The following is a 17,152-nucleotide window of genomic DNA, read 5'->3' on the forward strand; positions in this document are numbered from 1 at the left end:
ACTAACATACATAAAATTTTTCTTTATGAGATCAGTTAAAATTAGAGAAAAAGAGAACTTCCATATATTCACACCCCGCCCAGCAGTTCCTCTATCAGTACCCTCTACACAAGTTTCATGTGTTCAAATTAATGAGGAATAACATAGGAGTTTCTGTCAGCTGTCTACAAGATCTGACAACAGGGCAAGTTGCTCTGACCCATCCCTTCTTGTCCTTCAGAATCCTTGGCAACAACATCATTTATTTGCTTGGTTAGTTTTTGGTTGTCTTGGATTTTTTTAAAAACTTAATTTTGAGTTTTGGTTTGCTTGTTTGCTTTGTTTTTTAAACAGTTTCAATTTTGCAAGCCAGACTGGGCTCAAGGTCACGGCAATTTTTTTGTCTAGGCCCAAGGGCTGAGATTACAAGTATATCCCACCATGCCAGGCTCCAGGCATCCGCAACTCTGCCTTTTCCATTATGTCACACTTGGCTTCAGAGAGGAATAGAGCATTCTCTGGCTGGCTCTTTCACTCAGCACCATGCTGGGTTCATCCCCATTTCTCACAACTTTACTATAAAACTGAACTGTGGTGACAGCTGCTTATTAACTTAAAAACTCTATACTACATTGGACGTGGTGGCTCACCTCTAATCCCAGCACTTGGGAAAGACACTACATCAAGACAACTGCCATTCAGGTCAGTGTGGGCTATAGAGTAAGGATATCTCTCTCAAAAAAAATAAATAAAAAATAAAAATAAAAATAAAAAACAAGGGCAAACAAGCAAAACACCAAAATAAGTTAAAAAACAAAACAAAACAAGAGCTAGTTCCAGGACAGGCTCCAAAACCACAGAGAAACCCTGTCTCGAAAAAGAAAAAAAAAAGAAAAGAAAAAAAAAAAACAAAACAAAAAACCAGGTACGTACTTCACACAAAAGTCCAGGAACCTGACTTTGATGCCCAGAACCTACATCAAGGTGGATGGAAAGAATTGATTCTACAAGTTTCCTTCTGACCTCCACTACTGTACTGTGACATACATACATATGCATACATTATGTTCCTTAGTACCCCATAAACCAGGTGAAGTGGAACATACCTGTAATTACATCTCTAAATGAAACTGCAATCAATTATTTTAGTGTACATAGCAAATCTGGGGTCAACTTGTGCCACAATAAGAACCATCTCAAGAAAACAAATTTGCTGGTCAGTAGTGGTGCACACCTTTAATCCCAGCACTTGGGAGGCAGAGGCAGGTGGATCTCTGTGAGTCTGAGTCAAGTTCCAGGACCGTTACACAGAGAAACCCTGTCTTGAAATACCAAGAGAGAAAATACAAATTTCGCATTGCTCTATTATCATTCCAATCTTACATATGCCCAAGAAAATAGTGAGTATACTTTCTACCCTTATAGATTTGCCTATTCTAGACATTTTATAAAAACAGAAGCATGTAATGCTCAGTTCGTTCAAAGTGTCTAGCATGTCTCAGGGCCATCTATGATTTATTATATCTCCATCTTATGATTTTTTTTAGGTTTACTTATTTTATGTGTATAGGCATTTTGCCTGCATGTATATATATGTACCACAGATCAGAAGAGGATGTTGGATCCATTCGAACTGAGGTTATAAAGTTGTGAGCTACCAAAGTCATCCTCAGTCAGCCTAATATACACAATAACCTGCCTCAAAAAAAATTTAAAATAAAAATAAATAATAAAAAGGCACACCATGTGGTGGTGGTACATGCTTTAAATCTCAATACTCCGGAGGCAGAGGCAGGCAGATTTCTCCAAGTTCAAGGTCGCCTGGTCTACAGAGTGAGTTCTAGAACTCTAGTCAGAGCTACACAGGGAAACCCTGTCTAAAAACACACACAAAGAAATGACCAGGGTGTAATACCAGTACTTGGGAGAAGACCAGATTGCATTACAGTGAGTTCCAAGTCAACCATCACTAGAACTGACAACTGTTCCACAAAAGTAAAAACAAAAACTGAAAAAAAGGCCTAGAAATACTTTTTAAAAATTAAAGATTTATTATGTATAGTGTTCAGTCTGCATGTATGCCTGCATGCCGGCAGAGGGCACCAGATCTCATCCTGGATGGTTGTGAGGCACCATGTGGTTACTGGGAATTTAACTCAGGACAATGGAACCCTTAACCTCTGAGCCATCTCTCCAGCCCTGGAAATACTTACTTCAACTAAAAATGCACAAAAGAAAATCCACAAAGGTAGTATTGGAAGGAACTCACAGTGACTGCCACTGTGACAGAGTTTCTTTCTCTTTTGGAGAATGACAAAAAACATTCTACTAATCAGACAGTGGTCATGACTGAACAGCTTATAAACATGTATAAAAACACTGAACTGGAAAAAAAAAAACACTGAACTGTACATTTAAATGATATAATAGTGTTTGTATGTGAAGTCTACCAGCAGCAAAAAAATAAAAAATAATTAAAAAAAACACTACAAAGGGAAAACAAATTAGAAATAAATAAAACTAACCACTATGTGTTTAAGAGCAAAACAAGCTAGTAGTAATGCCCCAGAGTGTTACCTCCCCAAGAAAAATTGAGCTGGAAAACACTGAACTCAAGAAAGCTTAATTTAGCCAGGCAGTAGTGGCACATGCCTTTAACCCCAGCATTTGGGAGGCAGAAGAAGGTAGATCACTTTGAGTTCGAGGCCAGCCTGGTATACAAAGCAAGTTCCAGGACAGCTATGGCTGTCAGACAAGAGAAATCCTGACTTTGCTCCTCACACCACAGTAAGTGTTACATTACGTGAACGCACATGAACTGGTGGATACACTTGCCAGGAGAGACAATGATGCACTGACGCACACTTCCTCAGGAATGAACCTCTGAACTATCATGCAACACACACAGCCATACACAATCCACTGCTGTGATACATATAGAGATCGCAGATGTAATATGAAATGGAACCAAGAACTGCTTACATAGGCTGGGAATTTTTTCTTGGTGGGGGGAAAGGGAGGTGAGACAGAGTTTCTTTGGAAAGCCTAGCTGTCCTGAAACTCACTCTGTAGACCTTGAACTCACAGCGGTCCACCTGCCTCTGTCTCCCAAGTGATATTATTAAAGGTGTGCACCCCCAATGCACAGCTTCAGGCTCTGGGACTTTTATCGTACAGTGACTGTTTTCATTACATCAAGTGGTGCTTCACAAAACTGCATGTCACTTTAGTGCTTCGTGTGTGGTTGTGTGCATTAACTTCTTTGCTCAGATGGGATCTTACATGGCTGGTCTCAACCTCATTTGACTGTACACATTCAAGCAGCTGGCTGTCTTAACACTAAGATATCACACCTACCCAGAAATATGACTCAATGAAGGAACACCTTCATGTCCCTACCCTGTGCAGCAAATCCACCTGTCTCAAGGAAATAACAGGTTCAGAAAAGCAATGTCTTATGGAAACCAAACTGGCCTCAAACTATGTAGCTAAGGATGACCTTGACCTTTTTATTGCCTTTTAGTGAGTGAGTGTGTTTGGATGTATTTATATTTATGGGGCACACCTGTGCAGTGGAGGCTCTCTGCTTCACATGGATCCTGGGGATTGTACTCAGGTCACAAGGCTTAATTAAGAGCAGTAACCATTATTTGTTGAGTTATTTCTCTAGCCTGATTTTGAACTTCTGTTGCTGGTATCTGGACCCAGGGTTTCAGGAATGCTAACCAACCGAGCCACACCCTCATTTCAGCGGTTATACTGTCACATTCAAAGTAATCTAATCTCATTCATTTCAACTCTCAAGGCTAAAAACTGAAAGCTATAAGAGTCAAAAAGAGCCAGGTGGTGGTGGTACACACTTTTAATCCCAGCACCTGGGAAGCAGAGGCAGGCGGATCTCTGAGTTCAAGGCTGACCTGGTCTACAGTATGAGTTCCAGGACAGCCAGGACTGTTTCACAGAGAAATCGTCTTTTAAAAATAAAAACAAAAAAAACAAGAGTTCAAACTAGTCTGTGTTCTCACATGTAGATAATAAAACCTGTATTTCCTTTTTTAAAAAACTTTTTTTGGGGGGATGGTGGTTTTGGAGAACAATCTGTTTTTTTAACAACAAAGCAGCATTTAGGGCTAGAGATAGATGGTCCAGCAGCTAAAAACACTGGCCACTCTTTCAGAAGACTCAAGTTAAATTCCTAGCACCCATAATGTGGTTCATACTGTCTTAGATTCTACTACCAGGAATTTGATATACTCGGCTGGGCTCTACAGGAACCAATTTATGTACGTGGTCCACAGACACATATGCAAGCAAAGCACCCATGCACATAAAAATTAACATTTTAAAAATAGCATAAAGTCAAATCAGATTCTAAATACATATACCCATCTACTTAACTCTTATAAACAGCATTTGACTATAACAAATATCTGGAACACACCAGTCTACCATCAAATCTTAAGTCTCTTCTCCCCTAACATTCACTCACCACTGCGGGGGGTAGAGGAGAGTCCTCCATATGAAGAAATTTCCAAGCAAGAGAAAAGGGTAAGCAAGGACAAACTTGGACACTGGTCAACAATAAATACCATCTCAAATTTTTTAAGGGTCACTAAGGCTCACTTTCCCAAACAAGCCATCAGTCCTGCCTGAATTCTACCAATGGATTTCACAGCCAAAAGAACATTTCACTCCCTCATCCAAGCAACACAATCAAGCAACAATAACAGAATGTTTCTGAAATAACATTAAATGTCAATTCCCCAGAATTCTTGCAGTATTATATAAAAAGGACTACTGCCCTCAAGTGATCCTAAACCACTTAAACCAACTATTTTAATTGGTGCCTAAACTGAATTTATCCTATTTAAGCATGAAATATGGTTCAGTAGTTTAATGAAAACTAGTAATTTGTACGTAATACGTATACTTAAGTTGTTAACTAGTAATTTTCAGGAACAATTGAGTTACCAAAACCATTACTAGAACCAACAGATCCAACCTTTCCATAAAAACTGGGTCCCAGATGACCTACAATTTTTAACACACTAACTACCACGATTTCAATCATCAGTTAAAAAAAAAAAAAAATGGAAGCTCAAAATTCATTTAACATTAAGAATTAATATGGAGACAGGGTGGTGGTGGCTTAAGCCTTTTAATCCCACACTTGGGAGGCAGAGGCAGGTAGATCTTGTGAGTTCGAAATCATCCTGGTCTACAGAGCGAGTTCTAGGCCAAAAGCTACAGAGAGAAGCCATGTCAGCGGGGAGGAGAGGGGGGGAGGGAGAAGTAATATGGTTACCTATTCATAGTTCCGGATACATCAATATCATTCATAAAACATTCAATGCTCAAAGGGAGGTCTGAAGCATTCGCACTCATCAATTTCTTGAGTTTCTCACACTCTTGAGACAGTCGTAATAAAGCACGAACTTTAGATTTTATATCTAGCTTGTACTTCTTTCCAAATTCTTCACAGAAGTGATTTACTAACACCTCATCAAATTTTCTGCCTCCCAGTGTTGTGTCAAAAGCTGTCGCCAAAACCTTCAGAGGAAAAAAAGATAATCCAGCAGTTAACCAATTTTAAAGTTATCACAATGTATATTCTATTTTTTAAAAGGCCAGAAGTGTGTTTATCAAGGCTAAAATTAAGGATCTAGTGCATAATCCTTGTTAATATTAGATTATGAAACAAGCAGCCCTTTTATCACTGCCCACCCAGAAGCCATGACAATGTACTAAATAAACTTTTGTTCTTTGGGGGAGGAAATAAATAAACAGGCACAGGCACACACACACACAGAGAGAGAGAGAGAGAGAGAGAGAGAGAGAGAGAGAAAATATGAAAACATTTTGGCTCACTTCACTAATGAGCCCTCCAGAAGCTGAAGACAAAATGACTGCCACACATGAGCTCCAGATCAGCCTCAAATACAGCGGAAGCAAAAATAACTACTGAGGCTGGAACTATGGCTCAGGGGTTAAGAGCACTAGTTGACCTGGGTTCAATTTCAAGCACACACATGGCAGCTCACACCTGCCTGTAACTCCAGTGTTTTTCAGGGGACCCTAACAAGCATGACAAAAACATCAATGCACATAAAAATAAAATATTTTTAAAAAATACTCTCTACATATTATGTGGAAGCTGCAGAAGGAGAGAGAACATATTCAGGTCACTAACTTCTACCCTGGTAGAATCCAATGCACATCACCACCACTCTCCCCCAACATAACTCAATAGGAGTTTCACAATCAAGGTCAAAAATAAGTTCCAACTTCTGGTCCAAAAGCTACCAACAAAACAGTGGAGCTCTAATCAGTTCACTATCAGAAAGCTGCAGAAATCTTGAGCACAACCATGTTTCTATGTGTCACAGTAAGTATGGTACAGTTGCACTGACAGCTTTCCAAATGTATAGCAGAATTCTAAAGTATATTAAACCCAAAGCAGATCCAGTAAGAGATGACAAGCTAAGTAACATTTTTGTGAAGGAACTAAACCTATAAAATATAACGCTTTTTGTTTTGTCTTTCAAGATAGTCTCTGTGCATTTCTGACTGTCCTGAACTTGCTTTGTAGACCAACCAGGATGGCCTGAAATGCAGAGATCTGCCTGCCTCTGCTTGCCAAGTACTGGCATTAAAAGCATTCACCACCACCACCCAGCTAAAATATAATCTCTTTAATAAACACTACATATCAGTAAGAAAATTTCTTTTTTTATAAAGATTCATTTATTTATTATGTATAGTGTTCTACCTGCATGTATTCCTACATGCCAGAAGAGGGCACCAGATCTCATTACAGATGGCTGTGAGCCACCATGTGGTTGCTGGGAACTGAACTCAGGACCTCTGGAAGAGTAGCAGTACTCTTAACTTCTGAGCCATTTCTCCAGCTCCCAGAAATTTTCTTACGTTAACTGAAAAATTGGACATAGGTTTGACTACAGCAATTTCAGTTTTGTTTTCTTCACTGCAACATAGGCGAAAGATGTAGCTCAGCGGTAGAATACTGAGGCCCTAGGTTCAATCCTCAACTCGAGTTAAAATAAAAATCAGGGCTACAGGTACACATCTGCAATCCGAGAACTTCAGGCTAAGGCAGAATGCTTGCTGAGTTTGTGGCCAGCCTCAGCCAAAATGAGACCTTGACCCAAATTTCTGGTCTCAAGTATAATACACCAGCCTTTGCTTCCCATGGGCTAGGATTACAGTCATCAGTCACCATACCCAGGTAAAATAGTATATGAACATTAAGAATTATACCTGACCCATAATTTGGCTATAAACCTTGTAAATATTCATTTCCCAATTAATGTTTGGTAATCTAAAACAACTAGAATATAGATAAAAAAAAAAAAAAGAAAAGCAGAAGCAAGTTTATTATTCAAAATACAGTACAATGAGCCGGGCGGTGGTGGCGCACGCCTTTAATCCCAGCACTCGGGAGGCAGAGGCAGGTGGATCTCTGTGAGTTCGAGACCAGCCTGGTCTACAAGAACTAGTTCCAGGACAGGCTCCAAAACCACAGAGAAACCCTGTCTCGAAAAAAAAAAAAAAAAAAATACAGTACAATGAATTAGAACCCAAAAATATGCTTCAAAACTACCAATATTTCACATTAGTACCTCCTACTATGCCCACAAGATTGGGGGCAAACTTAAACCTTGGCACCAGGAACCTTGAAACACATCAAGTAACTAAACAGGCATTAGAAAAAGTAACCTAGCCAGAGGGACAGTTAGTCTTCTACTCACTGTGTAGATCCAAAAGGAAGCAGACATGTGTGCTGTGGCAGTCCTTGCCTCTCCACAGCTCTATAACTCAGCATAAGAGTGCTTTAGTTTAAATGCTCCAGAAACCCACTGACCTTCTAGTCTAGTGCCCTCTAGCATACACTCTGGTCCCTCCTCTTTCTAGAACTCTCCAAATCTCAATAGCACTTTACACATCCTTTCAACCTCTGAGCTGAGGAAAGCTCTCTGAAGAAGCCCACCAGGATGTACTGTTTTGCAGAGTACAAAAGTGGGAAAATCAGGACTAGAACTTAGGAACTGTTGTGAGGAGCCGCGGGCTGTGTTCCTGCCGCCCCAGCTCCCGGCCACCTGGCTAGCTTATGCCCTGAAATAATTTCACAGAAACTGTATTCTTTTAAACACTGCCTAGCCCATTAGTTCCAGCCTCTTATTGGCTAACTCTCATATCTCGATTAACCCATTTTTAAAAATCTGTGTAGCCCCACAAGGTGTGGCTTACCAGGAAAGATCTTAACCTGCGTCTGTGTCGGATGGGAGAATCATGGTGACTGCCTCAATCTGCTTCTTTCTCCCAGCATTCTGTTCTGTCTACTCCGCCTACCTAATTTTCTGTCCCATCAGGGCCAAGGCAGTTTCTTTATTAACCAATGAAAGTAACACCTAGACCCTCCTCCATCAAGGAACCTCACTCAAGGTCCATGTCCTGTAATTTACTCCATAACAACTCTGGGTACAATTTATTTTGACCCACAGCCTCCACTCCCACCATAATTTCTGAGTTCCAGGTCAGGTGGCTTCACAACAAGCTTTCATTGGTTTTTTAAAAAAAAAAAAAAAAAAAAAAAAAAAAAAAAAAAAAACCCTAACTATTTTGTCACTTAAAAGTTTGTAATCATATTTTCCCTCTGGAAAAATACTTACTTTCAGTTTTCCTCTATTAAATGCACATACAGAAACTTGATAGGCAGAATGTCCCATGTCTACAAAAACTACATTTCTTGGTTTCTCCTCTAAGGCAGGAAGATCTTGTTTATAGATTCCATATGCAAGGGCAACTACATAAGAGAGAGGAAAATTAAATTCAATACAGTATCTTCTAAATGCTAAAATTCATTTAATTAATTTTAAAAAACAAATTTTTTTAAATCTCAGAAATCAGCTACACTGTGTATTGTGTTGGGAGACAGAATCAAATTCTTTATAAGTACTGAATAATTTATTCATGTAGAGTATCACAGCATTCAATGTTACCCAGCTTCAATATTTAACAAGAGCAGAATAACAAAAGTAATCTGCAGCTGTTTTATTCATTAATCCCTCTTAAAGGCACAATGTTTCATTCATTAGTCACTCTTACCTGCAGTTGTTTCATTCATTAACCGCAGGCAATTTAGACCAGCAATCTGTGTGGCGTCCATCACTGACCGGCGTTCCGCATCAGTATAGAAACAAGGAACCTACAATAGAAAGCACACTCTTTACAAAGGCCTATATAAAGTTGGTCCTGGAGAGATGGCTCAGCAGTTAAGAGCACTGCCTGCTCTTCCAAAGGTCCTGAGTTCAATTCCCGGCAACCACATGGTGGCTCACAACCATCTGTAATGAGGTCTGGTGCCTTCTTCTGGCCTGCAGACATACAGACAGAATAGTGTATACATAATAAATAAATAAATAAATAAATAAATAAATAAATAAATAAATAAATATGAATAAAGTTGGTTCTTGCCTGGCATTCAGAAACTAGATTAATAAATAAGTTTCCTAGTGCTAATTGTGGAGGGGCACACGTGTAATCCTAGCACTTAGGAGGCTGACGCGAACATGTTCAAAGCTAACCTGAGCTAAACAGACCCTGTCTCAAAAAAATTATTCAAAAATAAATTGATGGAATTTTCCTCTTAACCAATTAAAAATAACTGACTGTACTAAATTACTTATACAAGCAATGTAATTTGTGCTGACTACCTGCTGTCCTGAAGTCCAGAATGCTTTACATGCTGGGTAGGATACTTGTGGAACCAAACTTAAAATAATTCTAGACCCAGGCCACATTTTTTGGATGGAGAACATGTCACCCATGCTCTTACACCTCGCGCACCTGTGCCTCATCCCCACCACAAGCTGCTCCCTTACCGGCTCCCTCTGTTCACTGCAATGTCTGTTCACTGCCCAATTCGCCCTCACTCAAACTCCATGAGGTCTTAAGAACTTTGGTTTGGTTTTCGAGACAGGGTTTCTCTGTGGCTTTGGAGCCTGTCCTGGAACTAGCTCTTGTAGACCAGGCTGGCCTCGAACTCACAGAGATCCGCCTGCCTCTGCAGGCATGCACCATCACCACCTGGCGGTCTTAGGAACTTTAGGCAAGACTTAGAAAACCATCTTTTAAAACAACCTAACCCCACATCACACTATTTCATATAAATATTATTTCAGCATTACTCAAAGTAAAGGGTTAGACAAAGAAAAGGGGTAAGTTTTGTTGTAATAAGAGCGGCAGGACTGCGTCCCCGGCACCCGGCCGTCCGCATGGCTAGCTTATGCCCCAAAATAATTATACGGAAACTGTATTCTTTTAAACACTGCCTGGCCCATTAGTTTCGGCCTCTTATTGGCTAGCTCTTACATATTGATCTAACCCATTTCTAATATTTTGTGTAGTACCATGAGCTGGCTTACCAGGGAGAATCTTAACCTGCGTCTGTCTGGAGTGGGAGAATCATGGCGACTCCTTGACTCGGCTTCTTTCTCCCAGCATTTTGTCTGTTTACTCCACCCACCTAAGGGCTGGCCCATAAATGGGCCTAGGCAGTTTCTTTATTATTTAACCAATGACCTTCCTCCATCAAAGTTTGGGAGACCAATGGAATGCACAGTAATCCATACCCAGCCAGTGGTTCTCAACCTTCCTAGTGATGTGACCCCTTAATACAGTTCATATTGTGGCGACCCCCAACCATAAGATTATTTTCACTGCTACTTCATAACTGTAATTTTACTACTGTTATGAATAGTAATATATGAAGGATATCTGATCTAGCACCCCCGTGGAAGAGCCTTACAACCCCCTCAAAGGAGTTGTGACCCACATGCTGAAAAACTGCTACACTAAGCAATCAATTTCACCTGGGCTCCTGACAGCCTTTCTAGTCTTCCAATCCCCAAAATGTCAAACACAACTACTATCCATAACTAAGTGAAAAGTGCACCTAACAGCCCTGCTTTGCCATCAAAAAATCCATTAAGACAAAATGGACAAAGAGCTAAAACATTAGTGGGGTAGACAGTTTTATGTCAACTTGATACACGTAAATCATCTGAGAGTAGGGAGCTTCAACTAAGAAAATGCTTCCATCAGATGGAGCTGTAGGCAAGCCTGTAAGGCATTTTCTTTATTAATGATTGATGGGGAAGGGCCTAGGCCGTTGCAGGTTGGGCCACCACTGGGCTGGTGGTCCAGTGCTCTACAACAAAGCAGGCAGTACAAGTCATAAGGAGCAAGCCAGTAAGCAGCTCTTCTGTGGCCTCTGCAATCCGCTATCTCCAGGTTCCTGCCCTGACTTTCTTCAAAATATCAATAGTAACTTCTCAAAATGACCACTACAACCTGACACAGGAACAATTTTTACTTGTAATTAACAGCTTTCTTCTCCCTGCTTAAGGCAGCTCCCTAAAACCAGAGACATACTTACCGAAACAACACAATCTACCACAGGCTTCTTAAGAACACTTTCTGCTGTCTCCTTCAATTTAGACAAAAGCATAGCAGTTACTTGCTCGGTGGTAAAATTCCGCTCTTCCTCCATATATGTAACCTGCAAGAAGACAAAAGGATCCAATTTTAGTCCACTGTATGCTCTAATCAACAGAACAGTGCCTCAAGAAGGGACTAGAGAATGCTATCTTTACAAAGAGTTACCTTCAAAGTCACTTTTTTGCTTAACTTACTTTCCAAACAGGACACTTCATGAAAGACGACCACAACCTAAAGCAAACCTTGATGCGTTATCTGAGCCAGAAACAAATCATCCTGTCCTGCCATAAAAGGACCGCCTTACCACCTGGCATACTATGTGATCTGTGGACTGTATAGTGAGTCTACATTATTCATCTCCCTAACCAGGACACAAGTGGTTTTGAGATCATTATGCCCCAGAACCTACACAGTCACAATAAGGCTTGTTGGGTTAAAGAATAAATGGTGACCAAGTCTCAGGAAGCATTTCATGACAAAGTCCTGCCCTGGATAAAGTCTACAACCCTTTCAAAGGGCATGTTCAAGCATTGCAGGATAACCCATCCTCCGAGATGCTGAGCCCCACCCAGCAGATAACATCCAAAACAGGTCCTCTCTCAACTTGGAGAGGAGCTTGTCTGAATAACCATCTCCTCACTTCCCTCAATTCTAATTCAGTGCAGAAGCTGCCACTTGCTCACTTTATGTCATGACAGAGACGGATAGACACCCTTCCTGAGCCCATTTGTAACCTGCCCTACCTACTGACTTTCTGCTTGGCTCTGGGTCAGTTCCTATGCTTTGTGTCTAGATGAACCAGTTCCTAAGTCTTCTTCCTCTTCCTTTCTATGCCACATCTGTCCTGTTTCTTGCCTTTAACAAGTTCCCATTTCCTTACAAACCCTTTTCCCCTTTTCCTCTGCTGCATTCCAGCCTCATCCCTTAGTGAACCATTCAAACTCTGAGATTACTACCACAGGTACCTTACATAAGCCTAGTCATCATTTTTAATTACATCTATTTATTTAGGAGAGATGGGTACATGCCACCGCGTGTATAAAGAGGTCACCCAGGACAGCTTTCAGATTTAGTTCATAACACTGTCAGTCTCGGTGACAGCACCTTTCCCCACTAAACCACCTGGTGATTGATTATTCTTTCAGAGAACCCTTTCTCTCTAATTTGCATTCTCAGCTACACTGTCAAACCATACTGTTCGCAGACTTCTCACTATTAGCTGCTATTTGTTTTTATGGTACTAGGATTAGATCTACACCTCATTAATTGGTCTACTAATGAGTTATACCCCCAGCCCCAAGTGTCAATAAGAATCTATTAATTCTTATTTCTACAACCAGTATGGTCTCAAATAACTGAGGACGTTGGCTAACACCTGTAATCCCTACTCAGGAGGCCAAGGCAGGTGAATTCAACGCCAGCCTAGGCTACAGAATAAAACCTTATCGCACACAAAAAAAGCCCTATCAAATACCAGCTCTAAAGCTCACTCACCTAGATTCCTTTTACTCCCTGACTGTAACTGTAAGTACATTACCCACCCCAAATCCCAACCTCTTAGTCTTGTGTGATAGGGTCACTACTGTGCCACAAAGATTCTTCTGTACATGTCTCACAGATAAAGATCAAACTCACCCTTCCATAAAACATTTCTTTGCAGCTTCAGTCCTACTGCCAAGACTACAGCCATGTTCCTGGCTAAAGACTCTGACGTTATTTTTTGCCCTGCTCATCCACAAGTCTTCTCTAACATCACCTTAGAAAGACAGCTCTCATTGTGAACACCACAAACAGAAGTAACCAAATTAACATCACTTCCTAGGCCTTGAAAACAGAGAACAGGACCGACCACCAGCATCTCCCAAAACGAAAGACTGTCAGTTTTTATCAGCAAATGTTCTTAAACATTTTCATTACAGGATCTGGAGAAATGAGTCAGTGGTTAAAGAACATTGGTGGCTGCTCTTCCAGAGGACAGGAGTTCAATTCGCAGTACCCACACATGAGGGTTCAAAACTATTTGCAATTTCAGCTCCAGGGGATCCACCACCCTCTTCTCGATTGAGAGCACCAGGCAAAAGACTCATACATACAAGATCATTCATACATACATACATACATACATACATACAAGATCATAAAGGATTACATTTATTACATTACAGCTTCATCAAAATAACACTGACACACACTAAACTGATTAAATGCTGTCTCTTAACAGCTATCTGCAGAACCTTACCTTTATCCCCGTTAATCCAGTGGGCAACTGCACAACGTCATACGCCAAATTAGATTTTTCTGCCTCCACAAATGGATCAGAGAATGCACGTCCATGAAATCTTTTAAAACCTTGAACCGTGTTCTTGGCATTGGAAATTACCTAGAGGAGAAAAGAGCATAAAAAGACCATTTAGTTTTCAATTTTCAAGTCTCAGATTAGTTAGAATCCTTTTAAGATTTATTTTGTATATAGTGTTCTGCCTATATGCCTGCAGGCCAGAAGAGGGTGCCAGATCTCATTACAGATTGGTTGTGAGTCATCATAGGGATCTTGGGAATTGAACTCAGGACCTCTGGAAGAGCAGCCAGTGCCCTTAACCTCTGAGCCACTTCTCCAGTCCCAGTTAGAATCCTTTTAATTCACAAAATTTCCTTACAGAGTCAGGCATAGTGGGACATGACAGCAACATTCAGGATCACCCAAAACTCCAGGCCAACCAGGCTACATAATGAGATACTGTCTTCCGAAGAATAGGGATGCATGCACACGCAGATATGCCTTAACAATATTTTTAAGGTATGGTTTGCCCTCAGTTATCTAGCCTACTCTCATTCTCAGAAGTACTTTCCCTCTCTTAATAAGCTGTCCTATTTCCATTTCTTTTTAAAAAAATATTTATTTATTTATTATGTATACAATATTCTGTCTGTGTGTATGCCTGCAGGCCAGAAGAGGGCACCAGACCCCATTATAGATGGTTATGAGCCACCATGTGGTTGCTGGGAATTGAACTCAGGACCTTTGGTAGAGCAGGCAATGCTCATAACCTCTGAGCCATCTCTCCAGCCCCTCCTATTTCCATTTCTAACCATGTATCCCTGATAAAAATTCTACCCTGAGACACAAGAACATGGCTACTTCACTAACCCATCTAATATGTCTTTCTGTAACAATCTTATAAATGCTCAAATGCAAAAAGGTTAGTAAGATGTGGAAGATTTTTTTTAAGTATTTATTTATTATGTATACAATATTCTGTCTGTGTGCGTGTCTGCAGGTCAGAAGAGGGCGCCAGACCTCTTTACAGATGGTTGCGAGCCACCATGCGGTTGCCAGGAATTGAACTCAGGACCTTTGGAAGAGCAGGCAATGCTCTTAACCACTGAGCCATCTCTCCAGCCCCCGATGTGGAAGATTTTAAAAAATAAAATAGCCGGGCGGTGGTGGCACACGCCTTTAATCCCAGCACTCGGGAGGCAGAGGCAGGCGGATCTCTGTGAGTTCGAGACCAGCCTGGTCTACAAGAGCTAGTTCCAGGACAGGCTCCAAAAAACCACAGAGAAACCCTGTCTCGAAAAACCAAAATAAATAAATAAATAAATAAGTAAGTAAGTAAATAAGTAAATAAATAAATAAATAAATAAATGTGTGAGCCACCATCACCTGGTCTTTTCTCCCACATCTTTTTATTTATTTATTTATTTATTTATTTATTTATTTATTTATTTATTTTTTGTTTTTCGAGACAGGGTTTCTCTGTGGTTTTGGAGCCTGTCCTGGAACTAGCTCTTGTAGACCAGGCTGGTCTCAAACTCCCAGAGATCTGTCTGCCTCTGCCTTCCGAGTGCTGGGATTAAAGGCGTGCGCCACCACTGCCCGGCTAAGGCCTTTAATCTCAAAATTTGGGAGGTAGGTAGGCAGATCTCTGAGTTCTAGGTCAATCTAGTCTAGTTCTCTAAGTCTACTTAGAGAAATCCTATTTCAAATGGATGGATGGCTAAAATAAGATAAGCAGGCAGGCAGGTAGACAGGCAGATAAATGAGGTGTAAGAAAAAGGCATCAGACAGACAGAAATGAGATGTGGGGAAAACATAGACTTCTAAGTTTCAATTTTCTTTAGATATTCTATCTTTCTAAATCAGGTAAAATGAGAACAAGGAACTTACTTGAGTCACAGTGACAGGACTAAAATCCATCTAGCATGCTTGTTCCTTTCCATCAAGTCAGGCCACTGCACTTACCAAAATATTTCCTGTTCTTAAACGTTTAATATTTACAGAAAATGACTATCAGCTTCTAAAACTGCTCATAGTTTATGCTTCATTCTTTCCAGGAAAAAAATTCAGCAATACTTATTCATAAATTCTCATTAAACAAACTTCCCACAGAGCTGGAGATGTAGGAGATAAAACACATTCATGGCATGCACACAACTCTGGAGTCACGTGCACACTCGCACACACAGCTCCAAATTTACCACAGAGTACACATATAGAACAAAGACTATTTGAGAGAGCGTTTGTAACTATTTTTTGTAAGAGGAAAGTGAAATAAATTATGTCCAGATACTGAAATGCTATATAAGGGTAGCACTTTGAAGTGAAAGGACAAGTATCTGTGTGGTACGAGCACTTGGATGCTTACAAACAACAAAAGGATTAGTCATTCATTCAAACAGTAACAGTGAGGCTGGGAACACACGTCAGTGAAGAGTATGCACACGACATATACAGCGTCCTAGTTTTAATCCAAAGACAGATAATAACAGGCATTTCTATACATAATGGTGGAATAGGTGACATCCACATTTCATATACTTTTCTAGATCCATTTTTTAATTCTTCTAGAATATACAGTAACCAACAGACGGAACATTGGTGGATATTTTAATTTTAAGTTTCAGGACCAATGTGTGCTCCTATTCACAGCACAAGACATGTTAGAAGCCTGCACAGACAGGAAAAGCTCAGTGAAGCCTCCAAGTGAGGTCTGGCCTGAAACAGAAACTCAGTATATCACAATCAACAAACAGCATAGAACCAGGCAGCCAGTGTAATACAGCAACTGTACTCAATAGGGAAACAAATTCACTGACATTTATAAAACAACCATTTGAAAGTAAACATAAACTTATCGAACACCCCCAAAATTTAGAGCACTCTAAAAATAAAACTATAAAACACTCAAGTAAAAGCCAACTAACAAAGCATCACTTTTCTTTGCGATAGGGTCTCTTCTCATTTTATCCCAAGCTGGCCTCAAACTTCTATATAGGCAATGATAATCCTGAAGTGCTAGCCCTCCTTTTTCCACATAGTGCCTGGTTTTTATAACAATTTGACACAAGCTAGAGTCTTCAGAGAGGAAGGAGCCTCAATTGAGAAAATGCCTCCATTAAGACCCAGCTGTAGGGTATTTTAATTATTGATCAATGGGGGAAGGCCCAGCCCATTTTAGGTGGTGACATCCAGTCTGAGCAAGCTATATACAAACCAGTAAGCAGCACTCCTCTGTGGTGTTTGCATTAGCTCCCACCTCCAGGTTCTTGCCCTGCTTGAGTTCCTGTCCTGACTTTCTTTGGCAATGAACAGTGATACAGAAGTATAAGCTGAATAAACCATTTCCTCCATAATTTGCTTTTTGGTCATGGT

At 40.4% G+C, this 17,152-nt stretch overlaps 1 protein-coding gene across 1 annotated transcript in view; it reads right to left on the minus strand.

The window, feature by feature from the left end:
- Positions 1 to 17,152, minus strand: part of Hspa4 (heat shock protein family A (Hsp70) member 4) — a 47,189-nt gene that overhangs the window by 15,805 nt on the left and 14,232 nt on the right. Inside the window, exons 3-7 of the mRNA XM_057774560.1 lie at positions 13,739 to 13,879; positions 11,438 to 11,560; positions 9,106 to 9,205; positions 8,670 to 8,803; positions 5,285 to 5,529 (exon numbers count right to left, since the gene is read on the minus strand). Of these exons, the coding sequence (XP_057630543.1) occupies positions 5,285 to 5,529; positions 8,670 to 8,803; positions 9,106 to 9,205; positions 11,438 to 11,560; positions 13,739 to 13,879 (743 nt within the window). The remainder of the gene's footprint in view (positions 1 to 5,284; positions 5,530 to 8,669; positions 8,804 to 9,105; positions 9,206 to 11,437; positions 11,561 to 13,738; positions 13,880 to 17,152) is intronic.

The sequence above is a fragment of the Chionomys nivalis genome, chromosome 7 (genome assembly GCF_950005125.1).
Source record: "Chionomys nivalis chromosome 7, mChiNiv1.1, whole genome shotgun sequence".
Classification (NCBI taxonomy): Eukaryota; Metazoa; Chordata; class Mammalia; order Rodentia; family Cricetidae; genus Chionomys; species Chionomys nivalis.